The 27,247-nt window shown below is 39.0% G+C and overlaps 2 protein-coding genes, 1 long non-coding RNA gene and 1 pseudogene across 5 annotated transcripts; 2 read left to right on the top strand and 2 right to left on the bottom strand.

Moving 5' to 3' along the window:
• Positions 1-3,296: 3,296 nt before the first annotated feature.
• LOC121783586 (glutamate receptor 2.7-like) lies at positions 3,297-7,556 on the top strand. Of its 3 annotated transcripts, XM_042181703.1 has the most exons (6): positions 3,297-3,796; positions 4,421-5,398; positions 5,492-5,766; positions 5,861-6,173; positions 6,251-6,657; positions 6,737-7,556. In XM_042181703.1, the coding sequence occupies exons 1-6, from the start codon at positions 3,529-3,531 to the stop codon at positions 7,358-7,360; spliced, it is 2,865 nt and encodes a 954-aa protein (XP_042037637.1). In that variant the 5' UTR covers positions 3,297-3,528; the 3' UTR covers positions 7,361-7,556. The 3 variants fall into 3 exon arrangements, with proteins under 3 accessions (XP_042037637.1, XP_042037636.1, XP_042037638.1); XM_042181702.1 differs by having other exon boundaries at positions 4,421-5,766; XM_042181704.1 differs by having other exon boundaries at positions 3,666-3,796; positions 4,483-5,766.
• Positions 3,678-8,196, bottom strand: LOC121783587. Its single transcript, XR_006046601.1, has 4 exons — positions 7,858-8,196; positions 7,520-7,606; positions 3,893-3,948; positions 3,678-3,818 (listed from the first exon to the last, which is right to left on the bottom strand). It is a non-coding gene; the product is annotated as an uncharacterized LOC121783587 (long non-coding RNA).
• A 1,348-nt stretch (positions 8,197-9,544) lies between these two features.
• LOC121784405 lies at positions 9,545-13,207 on the top strand (annotated as a pseudogene).
• Positions 13,208-14,415: 1,208 nt separating this feature from the next.
• LOC121783300 (histidine kinase 5-like) lies at positions 14,416-20,254 on the bottom strand. Its single transcript, XM_042181331.1, has 14 exons — positions 20,036-20,254; positions 19,752-19,868; positions 18,448-19,284; positions 18,071-18,127; positions 17,728-17,955; positions 17,532-17,625; positions 17,236-17,442; positions 17,002-17,132; positions 16,851-16,900; positions 16,227-16,579; positions 16,024-16,127; positions 15,065-15,796; positions 14,763-14,930; positions 14,416-14,661 (listed from the first exon to the last, which is right to left on the bottom strand). Exons 3-14 carry the CDS (start codon positions 19,162-19,164, stop codon positions 14,536-14,538), a joined length of 2,967 nt encoding a protein of 988 aa, XP_042037265.1. The 5' UTR covers positions 19,165-19,284; positions 19,752-19,868; positions 20,036-20,254; the 3' UTR covers positions 14,416-14,535.
• Between the last annotated feature and the right edge of the window lie 6,993 nt (positions 20,255-27,247).

The raw sequence follows: 27,247 nt of genomic DNA, 5'->3' as shown, positions 1-27,247 counted from the left end.
CAACACAGTATATGGAAATAGAGCATTTACCAACCTTTTTCTCGCGCAGATTTCTCATTCTTCCTTTGAAACTTTTTTTTTTTCATTCTTCCTTTGAAAGTTGAAACTATCGAAGTTTAGATTTGATTGGTAAATCTAACAATCGTCAGCATAGGCTAGTCACTTTTCATGTTATGAATATGGGAATTAATTATTGGGATTTATTTAATTAATAGCGTTACTGAATTTGAAGTGGCTTCATTCTCATTTTACTAGTAGTAAATTTTAATTTATCTAAATAAAATATATAAGATCCTCAATACAATAGGTAATTTCCAGTTATAACAAAAAGTTAACAATTTTAATACTATCTCTTGCTCTATTTTTCACATCTTATTACTATTTTTTAATTATACTAGTACTATATTATATTATCACTTACGTATTTTATTCTTTCTTACATATCAACTTTATTCTCTCCTGCATTTTTTATTTATTTTCCTCATCACAATGTCAATAGATTCTACTAGAGGCGGCAAAATCCATTTAAAACTACTCCTTTCATAACCCCACCTCATTAACTGATCACTTTTTGACTTTTTATATTTTTTTTAATTTCATCTTCTTAACATTTCACGTTTCAAAAATGGTGAATTAAAATATTAACTTTTTCTTAAATTGCTAATTTGTTAACTCATCAATGTAGTGCATTAAAAATATCAATGCGATTACATTAAAATGTCAACACATTTTTGTGTTGACATTTTAATAAACTATGTTGACATTTAAAGACCAATGTCAACATAATGTATTAAAATATCAACTTAAATTTTTATTGACATTTTTAATACATTGCATTGATGAATTAGAAAATTAGCAACTTAGGAAAAGTTAGCAACAGATCATGCCCCTTTCAAGAACACTACTTCATTATATTAGATTAAACTTCAAGGCTTGATATACGGTCAAGGTAAACGCTACATGTTCCTTGAATGAATCATCATATCATAATGCTGAACTGCAGACAATTGAGTGAGAGAAGAAAAGACAAAATTGATATTTTTGTTAAAAAAATAAAAAATGAGTTCGCTCATATTTCCACGTATAGTACTCCTTAGTATTAACATTTATTAAGTCATCCATAATACTGTCACTATACCGTCACTATACTATCCCTTAAAACACTATTTACGGGCCCCATTGTACTTTTTTACTCAATCCCTTAACTAAGGGACGGAACCAATCATCCGTCCCTTAAATTACTATTCATTCAATTTCATTTTTTTTATTTTTTTCCACCAAATTCAATTAATAAAAAACACACTTCATTAAAAATAAAATAACATTACAACATAAAATAAAAATACAATTTAAAATTTAAAAAAATAAAAAAGACATAATTAAAATCCTAAAAAAATAAAAATGACATAATTTAAAATACAATTTTATACAAAATACAAAAAACTACTCCGCCGGCGAATCATCCCCCGAAGGCGGTGGAGGTGCCCTGAGGCCACTTGGAGGCGGGATACCAAGTTGTGCCGCCATAAACATGACTCCGTTAAGCCAGGCTTCGTATTGAGTGTGCGTACAGCGGGAAGTGTCCGCCATTGTGGCGGTCATGTACATGGACATAAGGGAGTTCGAGGCCCCCCCCCCCGAGCCCGCCTGGCTTGATTCGGCTCGGCCCCTCCTCCCTCTAGCCGCCTTCGCCGCATTTCTCCCTTGCGGCCGACGGCGCCCACGGGAGGACCCCCCGACATCATCTACCGGGGTCTCCTCCTCCTGCGAGGCAAACTCTTGTGGCCCGATGCCCGAACCGCCCTCACCAGACGAGTATTGGCCACTCGTTGTGTGCTTCGTGCGCTTCGAGGTCGAGCCCGAGCTGGACCGCACACCGCCGGCCCACCTTTCCTCGTCCCTGAAGACCTCCCAAATATTGGCATATTTGAATTGTTTGCTGGTGTCTTCGTAATAGACCCGCAAAGCCGACCTCAGAATGTCGGCTCCCGTGGCTCCGTTTTGGTACTGAGCCGCTTCATTCTTGTAGATGCCGCAGAATCGTTTGACCTCTCACGGTCAAAGTGAGCGCGGAGCATCTTATATGTGCGGCGGCGGGTCTTTTTCGGCTTAATCTCGTGGTAGGCCTCGGTGACCTTTTCCCAGAAACACTTTCGGGGTTGTTGAATCCCGACGATGGGATCGTACGAGACGCTGATCCAGGCATTGTACACCGCCAGCGTTTCTTTGGGGCCGTACGGATGCCGGCCTAGATCATCCTCCTCCTCCTCCGCCTCCGCCCTGGAGCCTCCCCTGCCTCAGCCTTCTTCCGGAGTGGGTTGAACCGGATAATCCTCCCGAATCTGGGATAATCCCTGCGAATATCGCGGGGCGGAGGGACGGGCGTATGCCTTAATATCAAAATTGGGTGGTTGGTACCCCCCGGCGTGCCCGAACCCTGGGTGCCCGGTGTCGACGAACCGGAACCACCCAATGTGTTGTACATGCTCCCCCAGTCGCCGAACGCGTTGAGATCCCATGCGACGGAGCCGCCACCGTCGGAGTTTCCGTCGCCAGACATTTTGTGATTAGATGTTAGATGAAAATTGGAGAGGAAATGGAGATGAATTTAGAAGAATAGGTGTGAAATGGGGATGAATTAGGAGTATTTATAGAGTAAAAAATAAATAAATAATAAATTGAAAACGGCTCTTTTAAACAGTAACATTACTGTTTCACTTTTTTAAATTTTTTTTATTTAATTCGTTTTTTTAAAAAAAATTAATTATTGCTTCAGCGTGACGACGCCCACTAGCGGGCCGGCGAGTGGGCGTCACGGATGGCCTGGGAGCGAGCCACGTCGCCGCGGCGCGTGGCGAGTTGTCCCGCGTTACGTCCCTGCGGAACGGGTTTCGTGATGGGATGGTGACGGGCTGGGGACGAGACGGGGCGCCGTAACACGTCGCGCTAACGTCCCGTCCTTGCGTGACGGGTTCCGGGCCACCCGCGTGACGCGTTGCGGGTGGCCTTACTAATATTTGTGGTAGCTAGTAGAATCATATCCACAACTTCTCAATAAATGATTTTTGCCTTTTAGAAGACTAGGTTTAGAAGCATCCATTTATTTAAGACTTGAGTTTGTAGAAGTCACGCTAAAAGCTGATTTATATGCTAACATGTTGCTGGAATTATTATATTCACAAAATCCATTTTTGTCGATTTATTACGAAACAAAACTAGACTTTTCAAGTCAATATTCAATAGTCAATAGTCAATATTCAATATTCGTTCAAAAATCTAATACAAGTGTTAGATTTCATCTCATTTCCTCTTACATAAATCGATATCAATGTCAATATCTACAATATTATTTTCATACTTGAACTTAATATAGTGAAATTACCACGCAACTACCTCCCCAGATTTGCAATGAGACAGAATATGGCATCAACTGCAAGTAATTAAACGGTTGACAAAGATATAAGCTGGTAACTATACCTAAAATAATAATCAACATCCAAATTTTGAGAGCTCAAATAACTGCACAAGATGAAGTTGGAGGCTCCCATGAATATGATAGCCATTCCCCCTCTGGTTGTTTTGCTTCTTTTGTTGAACAGTGGCATGGCGCAGAGCACACCTTTCCCTGTAAGAGTTGGAGTGGTGGTGGACATGGACAATTATGTCGGACAAATGGGGTTGAACTGCATCACTATGGCACTCTCGGATTTCTACACCAAACATGGCCACTACCAGACCAGGCTGGTCCTTACCAAGAGAGACTCCGAGAAAGATGTTGTTGGAGCAGCTGCAGCAGGTACTAATACTACTAAATCAACCTAATTATTAAACTCGCAGGTTTAGTGAGTATACAATCAGTAAGGCCTAATTAAACATGGGAAAGTTTACTTACTGTGTCTGTTTTGTTCCTTTTTGCTGTTTTGGCCAGTCCCTCTGGCCTCCAGCACTCTGCAACCACAGAAGAGGAAAAAAAAAGCAAACTCTATTACTCTTGTCATGTTAATTGACACATGTTTGCTGAACATATATAGCTGTGATAATCAGACATGTATGATAAGTTCTTTTTTTTTTCTTAGCTGCATCCCTGTCTAAGTGGAACTTGCATCATTAATCATTCAGGAGCAATATGCCTTCCAACTTTTTAATAGTAAAATGAAATAGCAATTTATTTGCATTCCTTGAATGGTTGAAAGATTATTCACAAGCAACAGTAACTGATGGTTAATGTTCTACTAAGAACTAAAAATTTCAGCTTAATCGCCATAATACTTGCTTAAAGAATAAAATAAAGATCAAAATGTCATCATCAATAAACAGGTTTCTTCTATAAACTGCTTAAAATTTGCCAATGAATGGCTAATTAAGTTCTAAAGAAGAACAGAATATGACATACTTTTCCTTGCAATTACATTATATGCAGCTCTAGATTTACTGAAGAATGTCCAAGTGCAAGCGATTATAGGTCCGTTGTCCTCGATGCAGGCACCTTTTATGATACATCTTGGGAACAAATCTAAAGTACCGATCATAACATTTTCAGCCTCAAGCCCGTCTCTATTGTCAATCCAAAGTCCATATTTCGTTCGTGCTGCCTTAGGTGACTCTTCCCAAGTAAAGGCCATAGCAGCAATAGTCAAAGCCTATGGATGGAGAGAGGCTGTGCCAATCTATGTAGATAATGAGTTTGGACATGGGATTATGCCATTTTTAGCAGATAGTTTGGAAAAAGTAAATGTGCGCATACCTTACAGGAGTGTCATACCATCATTCGCAACGGATGATCAGATTGTTGCAGAGCTTTACAAGCTGATGAGAAACCAAACTAGAGTTTTCATTGTCCACATGAGGACCACTCTTGGTTCTCGCCTGTTCAGCAAAGCTAAACTACTGGGAATGATGAGTGAAGACTATGTGTGGATAATAACTGATGGCATGACAAACGAGTTAACTTCAATGGATCGCTCAGTTATAGAAGAAGATATGCAAGGAGTGATTGGTGTAAAACCTCATATTCCAAAATCGGAAGAGCTGGACAAATTCACATTCAAATACAAGAAAGAGATTCAGCTGCAAAACCCAACAAATCATGATATGAATTTGAACATCTTCGGACTCTGGGCTTATGACTCTGCAGTTGCACTAGCAATGGCAGTAGAAAAGGCTAGAATAAGAAATGCTACATTTCTGAAGAAGGGAAGTGATTCCACAGCACCAACAGATCTTGAAGGCTTTGGAGTCTCAAGCATTGGAACTGAACTCATTCAAATGTTGTCAAATATCACTTTCAGAGGCCTTGCTGGAGAGTTTAAACTAGTTGAAGGACAACTGGAATCACCTCCTTACCGGATAATCAATGTGATTGGTGCAGGAGCCCGAGTTGTAGGATATTGGACAAAAGGTAATGGAATTGTTAGAGAACTCAACTTTGCAAAATCAACCAATGAAACATACTCCACTTCCAAGTCCAACATCGGATTCATTATGTGGCCAGGCGATAGAAAAAATCCACCCAAGGGTTGGGTCACTCCGACCAATGGGAAGAAGTTAAGAATTGGAGTTCCTGTAAAACTTCGTTTCTTTGAGTTCATGCGTATCACTTGGAACTCCGACAATTCTACAAAAGTGGAAGGTTACTGCAAGGAAGTTTTTGATATGGTGATCGAAGCACTACCATATGGCGTGGAGTATGAGTATGTTCCTTTTGCTACGTCTGACCACAAGAGAGCCGGCAGTTATGATGAGTTTGTTTATGCAGTATACCAAGGAGTAAGTATCTTTCCATTAACGATTCAAAAACCACACATCACTACATTTAGTATGTCATTAATTTAGATACTTAACCTTTCTATTCCATGGGCAGGAATTTGATGCTGCAGTTGGAGATGTAACTATCATAGCTAATAGGTCACAGTACGTCGATTTCACCCTGCCTTATACAGAATCTGGTGTTTCAATGGTTGTACCCATTAAAAATGACAAAAGCAAAAAAGCATGGGTATTTCTAAAGCCACTGACATGGAAACTTTGGTTGACAAGCTTTTGCTCGTTCGTTTTCATGGGCTTCCTTATTTGGATTCTAGAACATCGGATCAATGAAGAATTCAGGGGCCCTCTTTGGCATCAAGTAGGCACGATATTTTGGTTTTCCTTTTCAACAATGGTGTTCGCTAACAGTAAGTTAAATATTTTCTAGCATTACACATAGATTACACTATTCTAACAAGTAATTTATATTGGTTTAATTTTGTAGGGGAGAGAGTGGTAAGTAACTTGTCTAGGTTTCTGCTGATCATATGGTTCTTGGTGGTTCTGATACTAACGCAGAGCTACACAGCTAGTCTTGCTTCCATGTTGACAGTCCAAGAGCTGAAACCCACCATCACAGATGTCAATGAGCTTATAAGAAACAAAGAAACTGTGGGCTACCATAATGGGACATTTGTTTTTGAACTTTTGAAAGGATTGAACTTTGACAAATCCAGACTTTTGGCATATGACTCCCCCGAGGAAATGCATGAACTTTTCAGGAAAGGTAGTGCAAAAGGTGGTATATCTGCTGCTTTTGATGAGATACCATATGTCAACCTTTTCATCGCCAAATACTGCTCAAAATACATCATGGTTGGCCCAACGTACAAGACAGATGGTTTTGGCTTTGTACGTATCAAATACCCTTATCTTTTGATGTATATCCATATACTTACACATGCTTATTTTTAATGTAATGCGTGTGCAGGCCTTTCCTATAGGATCTCCTCTAGTGCCTGATATTTCAAGAGCTATATTAAATGTTACTGAGGGAAAGAAGATGATGGAGATTGAGAATAGATGGTTCAAAAACGATACCACATGTGCAGATTCTAGTGAGTTTTCCTCATCAAACAGTCTTGGGATAGAAAGCTTTTGGGGGCTCTTCATGATTGTAGGAATAGCTGGAGTTATAGCCTTGATTATCTATGTGACTAGTTTTCTCTATGAGAATTGGCATGTTGTGAATCGAGGTTCTGACGCAGAGACAACAACGCTAGCTAGCAAATCGCTGGAGTTACTCCAGAGGTTCAACAGCAAAGACATCACTTCTCACACTTTCAAGAAGTACGAACGAAGAGTGAATCACAATGGTTGCGGATGTGATTGTGCGAGAATAGTGATGGAACCTTCCAACGAGTATTTCCATCCAAGCCCATCAACCTTCTCGCATAACTCACCAGGCAACAACGGCCCACCAAGTCGTATGTCTTCAAGTCCTGAAGCGCAAGCAGGATGCTTCACGATAAGGCATGAAGGAGAAGAGTCTAATGCTATAGAACAAGACCAAGACCAGCAATCAGCGTCAACCGTGGCTCAGGAAACTCACTAAGACAGTTGGCTCATATAAATGGGATTTATTCTAAACACCAAGGGCGCGGATAAAGGCAATAAATTTGCAATTCTGGAAACAAACATGTCACATATGTATTCACAGAAGCATATGCTAGCATAGATGCACACATTGACAATGTTGTAGAACAAAACTTACCCGCATTTCTGTAACAACAGCTTCCACTTTTTAACTACATATCTTTCCGCTATCTTCTGCAACATCTATTCTCTTCACGGCGGAGTCCTAGAAAAAAATAAAATTTGCAAGGATAAAATTTTTACTTATATTTATGCCACACAACACTCTCTATGCAAGCCCCTTACATTGTGACGCACATAGATGAGCCGAGAGAGAGGATCACAAATAACAAAATCGAAAATTGTGTCTTAACAAAGTTAAAATTCCGAATTTCTTAGTCTTTGTTTCTGCATTTTAAAATATGGAATGCCAATATGAAAATTGTGTCTTAACAAAGATTGCAGAGCAAAACTTACCAGCATATTTTCAATCACAACTTCCACTTTTAACTTCATATCTTTCCACTAGCTACTTGAACAGTTATTGAAATTGCTCTCTTCACGGCGGCTCCTCATCTATTTTTGAAGAAGGCTGAGTCCTATTATAATGAAATTTTGCAAGGATGAAAAATTTACTTTTGTCACAAACCACTCTCCATCCCTCACATTCGCAACGAGATTCTTGGAGAGAGAGAATCACAAATAACAGAATCGAGAATTGAGTAGTAACAAAGTTAATTTTCAGAATTTCTTTTAGCATTCGTCTCGGCATTTTATCAAACAGGTTATGGATTGTCATATCAACGACCACTCCGCCTAACCTAATCGGCACATAAATGGAAACACAAACCTTTTCTCGCGCATATTTTTCATTCTTCCTTAGAAAATTACCGTTGGCTACCTAGCTCATCAGTGTTAAGTCGGATAATGGCTTAGTAAAATTAAAATATTCAGTTAAAAATTTACAGATTTGGTAGAAATCAAAGAATATTAGCCTAAATTGTACTTCGATGACTGTATTTGCAAACAGGAAAACGAAATCAGAATGTAGCGTAGTATTCTTCTTTTTTTTCTCTTTCTTTTTTTTTATAGTTAAATGAATATAAATTTAGTCACAGAAGACCCAAACCTGAGACTTTTAGCCTCGGATGCTTTTTTTTTATAGTTAAATGAATATAAATTTAGTCATAGAGGACCCAAACCTGAGACTTTTAGCCTCGGATGCAAGTAGGGAGGTCAAATTTTTACACAATTCTAACTAATAGATTAAAACATAATTTTGACTTTTGAGAAGAATTTCCTATTGGAATTTCCAAGTAATTTCCATTTGTACATAACAATGTTTACTCTAAGTAAAGCCATATTACACTTAATCATTCCATACTCCAAAGCATATTATAAAAAAAATCGAAGCTCTTATTATTATTTCATATAAAATAGTGAAGTACTTGTCTTGATAGCATCAAACTGACTCAGATATTATTATTAAAGAAACATAACAACTATGAATACCATAAGTGCAAATAATCCCTTGACTTCACATTAGTAAACTCCAATTATAGTTTCAACCTTCTTCAAGCAAAATAGCTCACATGTGGGTCCCACACAACTCCAACTTCTCAAATTCATCCTATATTATATATTCCCACAACATTTACACATACATCTGATTATCAATATCCCAGATATCTCAATTCTTGATATACATAGATGGAGAAAAGAAGCCATAATATTCCCATCTTGTCCATTTTCCATTACTTCTTAATATCAAACATAATTTTGAGCCCAAAAATGGCAGCTTCCCAGACCATCCCCATAAAAGTAGGTGTAATTCTTGACATGGATAGCCACGGAGGAGAGATGGCCTTCAACTGCCTATCCATGGCGCTTTCCGACTTCTATTCCACCCAAAAGCCGACATCATTGGCGCCCCGGCCGCCGGTCATGCTCTCTTCCCCATTAAAAAAATCCAACTTAATCAAACATTTGGTTCGCATGATTATTTCATAATCGCACAATCACATACATCAGTCTTATCTATCAAAATCTTGAAAAAATGCAGGCCTAGACCTACTCAAGTAGGGATGGCAATGGATGCCCATTACCCGCGACCCGACGGATTTTTCTCCTATTAGGAGGAGGATTTGGGTGAAAACTTGTATCCATGGGTCTACTAATGGGTGAAAAGTCTCACCCATCGGGTGGGCCGGGTCTACTAATGGGTGAAAAGTCTCACCCAACGGATGCCCATTACCCGCGACCCGAACCCGTCACCCGTGGAGACCCGCCAAGATCCAATCCTGCTGCTCTACAGCCACCTGCTGCGGCTACTACTTCCCCACCGCCACCTGCTGCGGCTACTCCACCGCCTCCTCCAGTTCGTGTGCAGCAGCCTCGTGTTCTTGTTGTTCCAGATTTTCTTCTGGCCGTTGTTGAGTTTTTCGTGCCAGCATTGGGCACCATTACGGGCAGGGATGAAATGATGGATCCCAAGAATGATCCAATTTCTAAGAAGAACAACATAGTGCTTTCTGCTCCTTTGTATAAACAAACTGAAGATGTAGTGCAGCTATCCCCAAGTCGACAACTTGTAGCAGATTCTGTCGGGATTGATGAGTACACATATGATGGCTGTGGTAAGACAATTTAAGATGGTTAGAGGGTATGGGTACCCGACGGGTATATTTTACCCGGTGGGTTTGGATCTGGGTGAAAAACTCCACCCGTGACAGTTGATGGGTTATCCAACGGGTGGAAATTTTTTCTAAAGGATCAGGGTTTGAAGAGGGTAAACCCGATGGGTTTCCACCCATTGCCATCCCTATACTCAAGAATGTGCAAGTGCAAGCCATACTAGGCCCAACCTTCTCAACACAAGCAAGCTTCCTCATCTCTCTAGGAGACAAATCTCACGTCCCCATCATCTCCTTCTCCGCCACAAGCCCTTCCCTCTCCTCCACCCGAAGCCCCTACTTCGTCCGCGCCACCCTCAGCGACGCCTCACAAGTACACGCCATAGGCGACTTCGTAGAGGCCTTCGGGTGGCGAGAAGTCATCCCCATCTACGAGGAGAACGACTTCGGAGAAGGCATCATGCCTTACCTCAGCGACGCCCTGGGCCGCGCCAACGCCCAGATACCTTACAGGAGCGTCATCCCGCCTATCGCCACCGACGACCAGATCGAGGCCGAGCTCTACAAGCTCATGACGATGCAGACCAGAGTGTTTGTGGTCCACATGATGACCCCCCTCGCGTCTCGTCTCTTCCTTATAGCGCACAGGGTCGGCCTGATGAGCCAGGATTGCGCCTGGATCGTCACGAATGGGGTCACCAACGAGCTCGAGTACCTGGATAGATCTGTGCTGGAGTCCATGCTGGGAGTTGTTGGAGTGAGGCATTATGTCCCGAGGAGTGAAGAGGTTAAGAGCTTCGAAACTCGGTTTAGTAAACAAGTTCTTGTTGGTGATAAGTTAAGCATTTTTGGGCTGTGGGCTTATGATGCAGCCATTGCATTAGCTATAGCAGCAGAGAAGGCAGAGCTTAAAGATGTTAACTATATACAAAAATCGACGAACTCAACAGATCTCGAAGGATTTGGAGTGTCGGGTGGTGGGCCGAGCCTCATCAAGGCCTTGTCGAACACAACATTCACAGGGCTCGCGGAGCTTCAGGCTGGTCGATGGGAGCGTGAGGTTCCTCCTCTCGAGATTGTCAACTTCGTAGGCCATGGAGTTCGGGGCATTGGATATTGGACTAAAAAGAGTAAGATTGTCAAAGAACTCAATGCTAAAAGCGCGAACATGGATGCAGATTCAACTCCCAAATCGAGACTTGGTTCGATCATCTGGCCGGGCGACACGACGTCTTGGCCTAGAGGTTGGGTGATCCCAACCAATAAAAAGAAGTTGAGAGTTGGAGTGCCTGTGAAAGCTGGATTCACTGAGTTTGTGAGTGTTACATGGAGTGCTGACAATTCTACAAGAGTGGAAGGGTATTGCATTGATGTGTTTGAAGCAGTGATGGCAGCATTGCCTTATGGTGTGAGCTACGAATACATCCCATTTGCATATCCCAACCACACCACGGCCGGAGATTACAACAGCCTGACCTATCAAGTATTCCTCGGAGTAAGCATCTTCGCCTTCTTTTTTTGGTCATGTAACTCCAAGATAGATGAGTTATCTACCCTACCAAACTGCCCCTAATATGATGAATGTGCAGAACTATGATATCGTTGCTGGAGACGTGACGATTGTGGTGAACAGGTCGCAGTACGTAGACTTCACTCTGCCCTACACAGAATCGGGTGTGGCGATGATCGTGCCAATGAGAGATGACAAGAGGAAGAATGCATGGATTTTCTTGAAGCCCCTGACTTGGGAGCTGTGGGTGACGAGCTTCTGCTCGTTCGTCTTCATCGGATTCTTGATCTGGATCCTCGAACACCGGATCAACGAGGACTTTAGGGGGCCGGTCTGGTACCAAGTTGGCATGATCTTCTGGTTCTCCTTCTCAACCATGGTGTTTGCTCATAGTAAGCCTTCTATCTCTTTTCCCTTCACGTGATGATAGTTAGTAGTAGTACATCTGTCTATGGAAATAGTCTTATTTTTACAGTTTGATCCGTCCATCAAAATTAATCTATATCTATTTATAGTAAGTTTCGTCCATGTTTTCACTAGCAATATTTAAATCACCTTTTTATTTATCTCTTTTTTACTTTACCAATTTTACATTGAAACTCGTGTATTCTGATAGAGCAGAGTGTTGTGAGCAACCTGTCAAGAATGGTGTTGGTCATATGGTTTCTGGTGGTCCTGATCCTGACACAGAGCTACACCGCGAGTCTGGCATCGATGCTCACCATTCAGAAGCTGCAGCCGACGGTGACCGACGTGAATTTTCTGATCAGGAACAGCGAAAACGTGGGATACATGCAGGGATCATTCGTGTTAGGATTCCTCAAGAAGATGAACTTCGACTAGTCCCGTCTCGTGGAGTACGACTCGCCAGAGAAGCTCGACGAGCTTCTCTCCAGCGGTCGCATCGCTGCTGCGTTCCATGAAGTCCCCTACATAAAGCTCTTCCTAGGCAAATACTGCTCCAAATACACCATGATCGGACCCATAAACAAGGCCAACGGTTTCGGCATCGTATGTTTTTTTATCAAAATCTAAGGACTGTTTGGTAGGGTAGATAACTCATCTATCTTAAAGTATATATGACCGTGTGTTCTTATCATGTTTTGTTTATTTATCTTTCCCACCAAACTGCCCGTGTGTCAGTTTTGTTTCTAGCTATTGCCATATTAAATGTCGGTTTGTTCAGGTGTTCCCGATCGGTTCGCCTATGGTAAAGGACGTTTCGCGCGCAATTTTGAACGTGACAGAGGGGCGGAAGATGGCGGAGATGGAGAGGAAGTGGCTGGGAGGTGTGAAGAATTGTTTGGATTCGAATGAGCTGGCGTCGCCTACGAATCTAGGGCTTGGGAGCTTCTGGGGGCTGTTCTTGATCGTAGGGGTGGTGGGAATGGCGATGTTGATTTTTTATGTGGGCAAATTTGTGTGTGAGAATTGGGGTGAATGTGATCCTAATGCCACGATGTGGCAAAGAATAGTGGAATTGAAGCACAAGTTTGTCGAAAAAGATAAGAATAGCCATACTTTTAAGAAAGATGGATCATGTGGAGGTGATTGTGGTGGACAGAGTCCTTTACTTGTGTCGATGGCCTCTCCTCGAACCTATGGGCCGCCGAGCCCGAGCTCGGGTTTCCCGAGCCCCGTCCAAGGACGAGATTTTGAGCTTTACTTATCTCAAAGGAGATGACACATATTGTAGAATGTAGATACTTACTTATTACTCGTGACTATCTTTTTTTCCACTGCTATTATTAAGGATCTCACTTTTCTAAGGGCTTGTTTGGATTGTTGGATTTGGGTGTAGTATAACATATTAATATTTGGTATGGTATAAAAGACAAGTAGTATTTTGTTATTTTCATTGGTGGTTGCTTGCATTACAAGGCCAAAGCTAAGTTGATGCTATTTTAAGGTTTAAATTTCATTTCAGAACTTTCAAGATAGTTGGAAGTTTTTAACAAGTACGCTAGAAAGTTCAAGTAAATAATCAATAGTCAATTACTCAATTACATTAGAATATATACTGAATTATACTTACTAAAATATAATACTATATTGAATTGTTTGAATGAATACTCGGTATCTTCTAATTTTAAATTTGCTGACACGTAAAAACGACGTAACTAATAATAATGGATAAGCAATAAAATATGGTGCAGTACAAATTAAAACCAGGGCATTGACTTTCATAACGTATTGCAAAAGTTACATGCATCCAACATATTTAAGAGGACAATTTGTTTGAAATTCGATAATATGAAGACTTCAATGTTAGTAGTAAACTGTAGTTAGAAAATGGAAATAATAAGACGAAAAAGAAACAAGAGATTCGATTTGAAAACGATGAAACTTAGTTTGAAATATTCGTGATATGGTCTCAATTCTAATTAATTCAAGGTCTTGGTCATTAAAAATAGTACTCCTAGTATAACATTTATTTTAATATATACATATCCATCTTTATTTAATACTCCCATTTTACTTAACACGTCCATTTGCATCATCTTGCACCGACACTGATATTTTATGACAAAAATCTATTGACTTTCCTTTTCTCTAAAAACTTTCAAAAATTTTCTAAAAATGTCTCCAACTTTTGATTTCTATTCATAAATCCCAAACTTTCAACTTTTTCTAGAAAATGTACCCCTCAATATAATGTGAATTTTTTTAAAACAATTTAATTCCTGCAGCAAATAAGTAATAACTACCCTAGCACAGATATTACAGATAATAGAGACAATAAATTCCAACAGTTATGGGGCTTGAAAGCTGCATCTTTAGTCCTATTCATGCTATCATGTTCATGCATCAATATTATAGGATTGTGGTAATGAATTCGAATCCAGAATATTGATCAAGATTCTGGATTCACTTCATGCTGTATCATATTCATACTAGGAAAAGCATGGTGATCTATAGAATGAAACGGAGATGCTATACATTGATGTCAAAACTTCCCTAACTCATTTCCTTTCTATACAAGACGCTTACCATTTACAACTACTACTATTACTACTGTGGCACATATTGCTTCAAACATTGTTTTAAGTTCTGGAAATTCACTGGCTTTGATACGAAGGAATCCATACCATTAGCATAACAATCATCAGCACTCTCTGATAATGCATTTGCTGTCATCTGTACAAAAATCAATACATTAGAGCAGCATTAAATAATATCTCAGGTGACGCCGCTTGTTTTTATATGAAGAAAAGGACTTAATAACATCAAGTGCTTACTGCAATGATCGGTGTCCTTTTCCGTGGAAGCAAATTTGGTGAAGAATGTTGAGGTGCCAACTGCAACTCGACTCCTGCCTTCACTGCATCGTCCCAACTGCCTGTTTCCTCAAAGGATCGTATCAATCTTGTAGCTTGAAGTCCATCCATCACCGGCATGCATACATCCTGCCAATATTTCCCAATGTGTTATCAACAATAATAGATCAAATGCAGAAGGACCAAACATCAAGTTGGTATCTTATTGATTCTTAGCCATTTCTTATCAACATTTTAGACTTATTAATTAATTTAAAGCATACCATTAGAATGAAATCGTAATCGTTGCATTGAACCGCACGCACAGCTTCTGCTCCATTATTAACAACATCTATGTCGTGGCCCAACTGCTTCATCATTGACTTGGTGACAATCACATTGATCTTGTTATCTTCCACGAGAAGAATCTTTGGTTTCACCTCAGCTTTTGGAGCTTCATTTCCCTTTCTGGAAGCGCACTCAGAACTTCTGTCTGTTCGAGCCTGAGTTCGACATCTTTCTTGGGAAACACTAGGCTCGGAAATTTCACTCGAGCAGTGTGTCTGTTCATTATTTTCAGCTGAATCTAAGTTAGTCGAACTCAAGCTCTGGCTCGGTGAAACTTCAACCTTGGATGATGTATCCATGGCAGCTGAATGCGCATCTTCCTCTGAACTGATCTCTTTATATGTGATGCTACTAGAGGGTGATGAAGAATCCTCCAACAAACCATTGAAACTATGTGAGGGATCAAAGCCATAGGTGATTGGTAAGAGCTTTTGGATCCTTCCGGAACTTTGAGAAGAAAGTAAACCCAAAGTGCGCGGTTGAAACTGAAACACTCCTGCATGTAAATCTTCATCATCTGAGACATCTTGGCTATCCATATCCGACAGCTCATCAGGATCGTCTGAACTTTCAGAGATCGATGAAACTTTATAGGGTAGTATAAACGTGAAAGTAGACCCTTTGTTTTCTATGCTTGATACAGTAAGTTGACCACCCATGAGCTCAACCTGTTCATAAAACAAAAATGTGTAAAAACGCAGAGGTCGCCACTTTTGACTGCATATGAATCCCAAAATTTTGAAATGAACCAAGTAGAAGTAGCAGAAAAGTAGATGAATGAAATTGAAAATTAGATCCATCTAGGAGGCATGTTAATCTAGTTATTCTGTCGGTTGAAGATCAACTTCTCAAGAAGGAGATGCTTGAACCATATTTCCAAGGGATGATAATTTACCAGTTGTTTACAGATTGCAAGTCCTAATCCTGTCCCACCATACTTTCTAGCAGTATCTGCACCTGCTTGCGTGTATTTCTTGAACAGAGTGGGAATCGCGTGTTCTGTCACATATAGATCAATGAAGGCGATTATCGTATTCAGTTTCCAACAAAAGAGGTTTGAAATTGAAAGCAAAAAAAACAATGAATTTGAGCAGATACCTGGTATTCCAATCCCCGTGTCATAAACATCACAGCGAATCCACACTACTGATTCTTGAGTATTAGAATGGCTGGCTTCGTCTTCTTCCATTGGAGTCCCGTCTCTCTCTTGATCGTTCAGCTTGTTTTTAAGTTCATTGTTATCATCAATGCCTTCTCCCTTGCAGCATCCATGACTGCCTCTCTGGTCACCTGTGCTTTGACTCATAGATGAGTCCTTTCTTGTGTTTGGTGAATCAGTGGACTGATCTGCAAAAGCTTTCCAAGACTTTTGTTTGCTTAAATTGCACGGCTCTGGCACTACATAAAGCTTTATCCCAACCTTTCCCTTGTGCGTAAACTTGATGGCATTGCTGTTAAACATTGAGGCATGGATATCTTTATAAATAAATCAGCAAATATAGCATGCATAAACTCAAAACTGAATCATCCTTTTGCATTAACTGGTTCTCGAGAGAATATGTAACATGAGGTCTCCTAGTCAATAAGTCCATAAAAGGTGAGAAGACAAAGCTTTAGATACTGCTAAATCTTATTCTTGAAAAACTTATTCTAAATATAAGATTCAAGCATCAAAACTGTTATAGCATAAACCGATGTTATATGAGAAAGTCCTGTACGCACCTGACTAAGTTTGTTAGAATCTGGCGAATCCTTAGAACATCTCCGATCACCTGAAAAATAAGGCAGTTTATATTAATACAATCCAATCTACAAATTAAGCTGCTCGCTCTTGAATATATTTAGGACCCTAACATGATATCAACTCATTTACCTCCACAGGAACATCATCAGCTATATTTCCTTCTAAGGTTAGTAATTTCTGTAGTGATGCAGCTGCCATCTGCAGCACATGTTTTACTACCTCTCTTGGTCTAAACTTTGCAGCTTCCAGTTTCATAACTCCTGAAAGATATGAGTGGGAGGATTTATAAATTCAGTTCCATATCTTAATTAGATGAGCGAACACTAAAGATGAACTTGATGACAAAATATGTAAAATTCCCACCTGACTCAACCTTAGAAAGATCAAGGATATCATTGATTATTCGGAGAACCAAATCGCCCGAAGATATCATCACGTTCACCTGCTGTCGCTGCTCTTTGTCGAGCTTAGTGTTGGAAAGAATCTCAGCCATGCTTACGACTCCGGATAGAGGAGATCTTATCTCGTGAGACATGGTAGCCAGCATTTCTTTCGCACGCATTGATTCCTCTGTGAGAATGTCATCAAGAGAAAATTAGCTACCACTTTATCTATGGCCCGTTCTTGACATTACAACATTATGGTAGAATCTAGATAACCTGTGATATGGATCGTCTTGGTGAGCTCTGTCTCCTTAGCTTTTTGTACAGCCATCTCTTCTCTAATCTTTGCCATCTTTTCTCTTTTCCGCACCTGCAATACATCAAGGAACATAAATTAGCAGAACAAAATGTTTTGTGATTATAGATAACTAAACAAGTTAAGTGAAGGAAAAGGGTTAAGAATGGAACTGACCTGATCAGTCACTTCCATTCCCATATAATTTACACCGATTGTCTCTCCAGCCTTGCTGAAAACAGGTTCAACGTAGATTAAGAAGGTTTTTGATCCAAATAGCTCTGTTTCAAATGTGATTTCTCTCTTTGCAGGTAATCCTTTCTCCAGGACTTCTTGTTTGAAGTTTTGAGATTCCTTTACACCAGAGCCGGTGAAGATCTCAACATCTGTTTTTCCTATGATATCCTGTAAAATTAGTAACTCTGAGGAATCATTCCAGAGCAAAAGATGAACTCGAAGTTATACACTTCTTATAGTTAAAGTAGTCAGTTCAAGTGACTGTAAGATATTGCCAATTTACCTCCTCGCGCAAACTTGGGAAATGGTTAAAGATGAACCGGTAGCGTAGTTCTTTATCCTGAAAATTGTGGAGCACTTGGTCAGTAGCTAATGTAAAATTAGATGTTACTGGTGCTTACCAATGAGGAAGCAAGCAAAGAAGACAAATAGGAGTAGCAAATATGAGGATAAAGATAATCTGACAAATTTAATGAACTATCTTAGAAATCACTTCAAGGACTAGTATTCTGCCCCTTCTTTCCATCTCTCCATTGTTTTAGTACATTGGTTTTCAAGCAGCATGACAAGCACTTTCGGGAATATTGAGAATTTGCATAAGCTAAGCACAATGATGATATAAATCCCATATAGATGCAGAAGAATCGAACAACAGTATACCTGATGGCCTATGACAACTGGAGCATTCTGCAAGACGAAATGCAAGAAATTATCTGCTCTATTTAAAACCTGTGACAGTTCCTCCACAGGGGTAGACTGCTTTTCCAAATTCTCAATACTCTCCTGCAACTTCCCTATCAACACTTGCTCTCGTCTAAGACTAGCCTCTAGGAGTTTCTCCAGATTCATGGCCTGTTGCTTCCAGTAAACCACACTGTCATATTCAGCATCTACGCTTATTTTCTCATCTTGGAAGACAGAATCACGCTTCCTCCTCGGAGCATCTTGATACAAGTACTTGAGATTCTCATCAAGAATGGAGATGGGACGCTTGTTGCCACCATATCCGTCTCTTTCAAAGCGATGTTCCTCCAATATCTCTAACTTCTTGAGCTCAACTTCTCGCTGCTGCTTGCTGAGGGTATCAAGCTCCTCCCTAAGGAGGCGCACAGCGTTCTCCTGCTTGTATTCCCAATTCCTCACCAAGTTAGCCAGCTGCCAGTTCCCCTTGTCAGTGAAGTTGGCTAGCTCAATGAGGCGCTTGAAATCAACTATGTCAGGCTCCCTCTTGATGGTGACCTCCTCCAGCATGTCTTTATCCATTCCTGGCCTCTCAACATTGAACTGCCTCCCGGCTTCATTCATGTCCTCCGGCCACATAGAAGAGAGGACAATGTCCATCTCCTCTGACTCAATGGTCTCAATCGCACAACCCATGATTTCTTCTACAACTCAAGATTGCAAAATTTCCAAACCAAGCTAGGCAAATGCATCAGTGCCTGAGTTACTGTTATCGTAGTTTTGTGATGGATCAGAGTGAAGTCTGTGTTAATGATTCTGCAATTTAGAATCAATTACAACTATAAACTGAAAAGGGAACATAGAGAGGCATGGTATTAAACAAGCAGTTTAAGAGGTGTAAAGAGCTAAAGTTGCAGTATATTCTACTCCACTAATGAACAACTAATTCAATACGTTTGAAATAAAACTTGACAAAGAAATTTGCAATATTGAATTGCACCGAACAAAAGTTTGAGCTATAAGCTCCTGGAAAACACACAAACACGAAGGCAAAATATTTTTGTTTGATTTTGGTGGTTGTTCATCGCAATTAAGCGGAGAAAAAGCAGGCATTAATGAATTCGATCCTTAACAGAATTGCACACTATCAAAAGTTATAGCAATTCAATTCCATTAAAACCACTGTATTTTATCAAACAAAACCCCATTGACTGAAGTCGACGATAATGGTGAAGAACATGCAATTGCAATCAAAATTACGATAAAAATTGAATAGAGCTGACCTTGATGAAGAATTGACTAATTGAAGAATACCTGACGGCTACTTTCTGAGCTTGAAGATTAATAACAAGATGCTAAGTCGGTTCGCAATCGCAGCCTTGAAACTTTTCACTGTAGATCTGAAAGAATCTTTGCTCAGTCAGAGGGCGGAAAATGATTAATATAAGCCAAAATTTTACGCGCATAGAAAATGCAGAGAGAGAGAGAGGGGAGTGCATGTGCTGAAGCAAATAAACAAAAGAAAAGGGGAAAAAAGAAAAACTAGAAACAAAGCATGATTATATACATTAAATGCGTGTGTGGAAAAGGAAACCAAGAAGAAGCCATGTGATGATCATCGGTTTTAAGGTGATACACAGAAAAATGGTTGATTGGGTTTTCTCTTATTTATTTATGTAACTGTGTGCATGGTTTAGTTATTGCCGGAGGTTTATCCACTCTTTACTTTAATCCCAGTTTCACAATGCTCCGGCTTTTCTGGTTGTGTGGAGAGAGAGAGAGAGGAGGAGGGATTAACAGAGGTTTTTTAAACCCCGCCATTTGAGGTGAAGTTTTATTGACGCCCCATCCAAACAAGCCTCGGTTTATTTTTATTAAACGCTAAATGGATCCACGTTTTATTAACTCATTTAATTCATATTTTATTTATAAAATTAATACGAAAAAATAAGATTAAACTGAGGACATTTTAAAGTTTTTAAGTGTGAATAAATATTATGATCTAACTGTTTCGACTTCAAAAATTCATTTAAATATAAAATTGAAACCAGTTGTGATTTGTGTACGTAACATTACAACATAATTAGATGGGTGCTTGTCATAATTATTCAGAATGACTCTAGTATTTTAAAAGTCAGTTATAATCATATGGACCGTTTTATTGGTTACTGGGAAATGCAAGTTGTTACTAAATGAATTAGTTCATGCATATACATCTCCTAATTGTAATTAATTAATCATACTTATTAATGAACAAATAAAAAATCAAAAGTCGGCCACTTGGTTGGGGAATCGACCTGTGTGTATTTATATATAATACCCAAAAATGTCTGTTTAATTTAACTACGTTTTATCATGAGTGACAATCTGAATCACAGCAAGTAGCAGTGTCATTTTATTATTCTAATCATTTGTATTTTCAGTTTCCAATTATATGTGTATTTTTCTAATAAAAATCTTAGCATTATTTTAACGTGCAGGGTTGTGTTTTGAAAGATTAAATGTGGATGAATGGTGGAATATGTGTCTGCATATGGATTTCCATTATTATTAAGAAGCTATTTGAACATTTATTAAAAATTACTAATACTAGCTATTAAATAAAAAATATATATTCTATAGGAGTATAATAGAAAAAGGTATTCAAAGAAATTTTATTTTATTTCCCGAAACTAAGTAGTATTTGTCAACACTAAATAAATACCAACTGATCAAATTTAAAAGGTGCAGTAAATGGGTTAATTAACTAATTTCATTTTACGTGCAATGGACGAACATGTTTTCGCGTTGAATAATATATGTGAATTACATATATAGGACGTTTAAATTTATATCGAAAATTCAAACATATAGCATGATAGACTAATACTTATAAAAATATTAGGTCAACCCTAAAAGAACAATTCATAACTTTATCTGTATGGTTCGGAATACAATTTAGAAAAAGATTATTAGAATTAGAATCTTTCAATCATAATATACATACGAAGTAATGAATATAGTTCATAAATTCTAGTATTAGTAAGCGGAATAAATTAAATAAAAAAGATAAGGAAGTGGCTAAGATGTTCTGGTATCCCATGATTGGTTTATTCATCTCCTATTTCTTTATGAGGTTTAGACCTTTCTCCCCAATTAAGCAATTAACTCAGTTGGTTCCTGGGTGGTAGATTGTCCCTAAGCAGACAGGATTGGTTAATTTTTTTTTTTGCCCGCACGGGCTTAACTCAGTTGGTTCCTGGGTGGTAGATTGTCCCTAAGCAGACAGGATCGAATGCTGGCAGCCGCAGTGTGGGAGTTTCACCACTGTGGTGGCTCCTTGTGTGCTGGTTACCAGTGTAAGTTCCTCCCACCTAATGGGCCGCTGAGGTACCGTGTTTGAACCCCTCCATAGCGATGTCGGGCCGGGTTATGGGGACGCTTGGGCTGAGCGAATCACCTTTTGTCCCTAAGCAATTAATTTTTTCATGTGACATTTAATTGCCCTTCCCTCAAATAGTCAAATAGGTGGTACTGGATTAAAAAGTAGAATCGTGATTTATTTTCTCAATTTTGTTGGCGGTATAGGATTGATATTGGTAAATTGAATTCCAAAAATGAAAATAAATATTTTGAAAGAGAACAAGCACAATACGCGTATAATATCCTAATATGTGATTATAATATTCATGGGCTTTTTATTCTTATAATAAAGATTTAAATAAACTCTCAAAGAAAAAGGGCACTATGGCTAGTCTGTCAGTAGAAAACTTATTAGAGAAATGAAAATAGTATAATTAAATTTCACACATGTCAACTTAGCAGCCCCATTAGCGCCCAGCTGTCTAATTATGCAGACTAATTAAAATTTTATTAACTAAATGATCAATCCTAAGTGCTTGACATTTGAGATTAGTTGTTTAAATAAAAAAACAAGCAATTTGACTTTAATTAATTTCATCTATAAGCCTCAAAAGGAGAGCAGCTAATCTAATTAAGTTGATGACTTTTCAGGTCATAAAAACAGTTGATCTCTAAACATGCAAATCACTCATCATTGAGTCCATCACTCAAACTATTCCAAATGTATTATTAGATTCTTTTTCTTCTAATTTCTATCTTGAATCATTAATACTTGTTACTCTTTTTCAAACATATGTCAAACCCGTGAATTCATTTCCCATCATATTAATTAGCTTTAACCCGATTTGACCAAATTCCTATCATGATAATTTTAAGTGCATTAGCAACGCGGAGTCTCTAGCTCGTCCTTGGAGGACAAGAAGGTCGAGACCCACGTTGTGGAGAAGCGGCGGGACGAGAGTTTGCGTACGAGGAAAGTCTGCGAACTAGGTGTTGAATGAGTTGTAAAAAAATACTTTAAAATTTTCATTTTCATTGAATGAAAAATGCTAGAGTAAAAAAATGGGAAGATGGATACATCAAGAACGATGATAATACAATATTAAAATCAATATAATAACTTCACTCAACAATGTCTAATACACAAACATATCAATATATTTGTTGAGTGCAAGCTCCTCATGTTACACTTTATTACACTAGTACTTTGCAATAATCAAAAGCAAAAATTATTCATTTTTTTTAGTTTAACAAAATACATGGTACTAGTATATAGACACATGAGTAGTGGAATAAATTGGATGAATACGTGATAAGATTGTGGATATCAATAGATGAGGAGATGCAAGAGAAAAATGTTGTATGGCTCAATTAAAGAAAAAAATGCTGATGACCTAAATATATAATTGGTTTATAATTTTGCATATTAGTGATTGGTTGAAAGAAAAGGGCAATTTGCAATTGTGAAAATGATCCCATTTTGAGTTAATTTGGCCCTAAACACAAACCTTGAAACCCGGAAGCAACCTTATTTTATGATGCTTACATTTGTCGTTTTGCTTGTCCTTTTTGGGCCAAGATGTAATTTTTGTATAGGAAAATGGTTCGATTTGATTATCCATTTTAATCAAGTTTTGATGTTAGACATATTTTATAAATTGTTTCAATAATATGAATCATGCATAAATAGGAGAATGGATTATGGGGGCACGTTGTGTCTGCCATCAAAAGTGTGTACGTCTTTTAAAGTGTAGGTAGTGTATTCATAAGCACCAATCGCATCGTTAATTGAATAAAAGATATTTGTGCAATTTTTCTTTTGTAAGACGTGAAAATAATTTTTAAATTATATTATACAGATAACATAAACTACAAAATTATTTAAAATTGTCAATTGTTCATATAAGTCTGCCAAATGGATATTGGGTATTGGATACCCGTTATACAAACCCGAAAAAATTGGGTAATTGGATACCCGAAACCCGAAAAATCGGGTTTCGGATCCGGATCGGGATCGGGTATTGGGAATTTTAGATTATCGGGTATTCGGGTATACCCGAATTATCCAATTTGTTTTTTTAAATTAATAAATTATATTTTTATTCTAATTAAATGGAGTATAATTTTCTTTTTAAATTACATTTTAGTTTATAGTTAGTGTAATTAGTGACTTAGGGTGTATGCCAGTACCCCAAAAATTCACAGCGCCTCCCTCACCTCTCCTGCTCTGCCCTCTCGCTTGCGCCTCCCCCCGCCGCCGCGGCGTCTCCTCTCCCAGCATCGCGTGCTCTCCTCTCGGCAGTCTCTCCGTCTCCTCTCGGCTCCCGCTCTCTACTGCCCAGCTGCGCCTCCCTTTCTTCCGCCATCTGCAACTGCCAAAGCCTCCGAAGACGCCGGAATAGTAGTTCTGTCACTGCCTCAATTATTGGCAATGTATTAAATCTCCATATCAAATTAAAGCTGCTGCCACCTCCACCTTATTTGAGTTATGTTTCTTAGATTCTGTTTAATGGGAAAATTTCATGCCTTGAGAATTGCAATGAGTTTATAATTCTAAGCTTCGATTCTAAAACACAAAAGAAAAATGGTGTCTTGATTCTAAAACACAGGAAAATGAGATCTTGATTCTAAAACAGAAGAAAAATGGCGTCTTGATTCTGAAACACTAAGAGCATCTCCAATAACCGGCGTCACCACCGCGACGCCGATTTTTCGCCCACGCCGGTTTGACGCCGAACCATTGGAACCGGCGTGGGCGAAATCGGCGTCAAAATCGGCGTCGCCATGCCGATTCCCGCGTTGACGCCGGTTCCGACGCCGATTCTCACGGGCGCCATTGTGCGTCCCCGGATCGGCGCCAAACCGGCGACGGAGGCGGCGGCGACGACGGTGAAGAAGCGCTGGGCGACGACGGAGACGAGGACGGCGGCGATGAGTGATTTTGTTTTACTTTTTAAAATTAATGTACTTTTTATTTTTTTTAGTTTTTTTATATTATTGTACTTTTTTTTAAAAGTAATGTACTTTTTAAATTTTAATATTATTATTCGAATTTTCCGTATTTGTCTCGTAAATTAAATTCTGTATGTTGATACAAGTGTAAATTAAATTATATAATTGTTATTAGTGATGTGGATAGGTAGTGTGAGGGCTATTTGATGTCCAGTTGATGTGGCAAGCTGATGTGGCAGGAGAATTGTAGTGCTGATGATGTGGCAGTGTGAAGGCTATTTGATGGCTATTTGACGTCCGTGCTTATTGGAGATGCTCTAAAGAAAAATGGTGTCTTGAGCATCAGCCGTGGGGTGGAATTCCCAAAAACACCTCCTGTCACGTCATACGGACTTCCTACTGCACTGCCACGTCATAAGGACTTCTCACTGCACAGTGGCGGACATCCCCAATGACTTCCCGAAGGACTTCCCACAATTAAAAAAATCACAAATTCACAAATTAAACAATTTCTGGAATTAAACAATTTACAGAATTAAAATTTCAACACAACTAGGGAAAAAAAATTCCATTAAAAAAAAAGAAAAGTGCATTTCACCAAATTTAAAAAAACGTTTCAATAATTAAAAACTACATCAACGACGACCCCTCCGATGCCATACTTCTTCAATAATATCGTTCTGGAGCCGAGCATGGGCTTGTCTTTTGCGCATGTCGGCAAATGCACGGACTCGATCGACATCGTCATGGGGTATCCTCATGCGTACATTGCTAATGGCCACGCCGTGGCTTGGACCCGCAGCACCAGCATCATCATTGGTCCAATCAGTCAGTGCTGGACCTTCATCTTCGAAAATTTAATGCAATAAACGGGAATTCCGCGTGGACGTCCGTGGGAGTCAACGCAATGGCGGACGTCCGCACGCCCGTCGCGACGGAATTCCGCGTAATGCCGCGGAACTGCAGTGTCCTCGGCGGAATTCCGTATCCGTGCATACCATGCACAATGGCGGAAGTCCGCCGTGGAATTCCGGCACGCCGGTCGGAATTCCACCGGGACGGGCGCCATTGCTGATGCTCTAAATAATAGTATTAAATAAATTCTAAAAATTTGTGTTTATTTTCTAAAAAAAATCAAAATCAAAATTACAATCGGGACTGGATACCCAACGGTACCCGAAATCAAATTCAAGTAGGGTATTGATTTTTGGGAATTTCGAGATTGGGTACCCAAAAATTTCGGATCGGATATCCGCGGGTACCTAATTTGACAGGCCTAGTTTCAAAAGTAATTTTCCATTGAGAAATCATGCTCAGACGACACAATCTTCATCAAGTGAGTGGGAAAATCATTTGTCCAAACAATCAAACACAAAATACACACTGCATATGAAACATAAATATAATTGAAAATTTGTTTGTGTTAAAATAAAAGAAAATTTGAGTGTTCCAAAGTACAATTAAAGGTTGAATTACAATTCGGAAAATCAGTTATCCTTTCTCAGTTTCTTGTCCTTTTATTTGAATTTAGTGCGTTCCAAATTAAATTGTTGTTAGTGTATTTATGTCTAATTAATACTACGATGTTAATTACAGTTATCCATAAATAAACCCATCAAAGTAGATTATTAGTGGGCAACATCACTCCGGAATTTCTTATGAGGTCCCATCAAACCCTAATCCCATTTGGATTTACTATCTAATCAATCAATTGGTTCTTATAAAGGAGCCATAGAGCTTAAAAAGCTGTTTAACAGTAATCCCCACTTAACCATAATCACAAAAAATAAATTTATTTTACCCAGGAATGTTGTAATGATGGGTGACTGGTTCTTTTGTTTCTTTGCATACTCCCTATAACTCAGACATGATATTTGGATACGATATATGGTGGCCTAATTTAGGGATGGATTAGATTTTGGTGGTTTGACATTTTGTATTATAAGATCCTTAATCTCATAAATCATATTCACATGCAATTTAAGTGGATTCTTGTTTATTATACTACTCTCCCGTCCCAATAAATATGAAATATTTGGTTTCCGCACGAGAATTTATGCAGTATCGTTTTGTGAGTTAATGACGAGACTAAAGTACGAGACAATTAGAGATGATGTTATTACCATTTTAGAAAACGTTTCATTTTTAATGGGTTAGAGGGAATACATATTTTATGGGCCGATCTCCTGTGCTTGTGCAAATATAAATTTTCTTCTTATTTTATCATGAGATGAGAAATTTATATTACTGCTTCGCAGCTCAAGGTGTGATAGTCTAAACCTAGAAAAATGATACAGGTCGACTTTATATGGATATATTTTTTATAGAATTAAAATTGCCACTTCATAACAAACTAGCCCAAATGAGATCCGTTCTTATCTATTACTCAGATTTACCCATGATTCTTTAGGTTTTTGAGTTAAGCATGTTTGTTTGTAGATTGTAAGTACATTTTTGCCAATTCATGAACTCTTACAAATGTATC

Source organism: Salvia splendens, chromosome 21 (assembly GCF_004379255.2).
Source record: "Salvia splendens isolate huo1 chromosome 21, SspV2, whole genome shotgun sequence".
NCBI lineage: Eukaryota > Viridiplantae > Streptophyta > Magnoliopsida > Lamiales > Lamiaceae > Salvia > Salvia splendens.
Note: the sequence above shows the minus strand (reverse complement) of the source record. Positions and strands in the feature narration are given on the sequence as shown.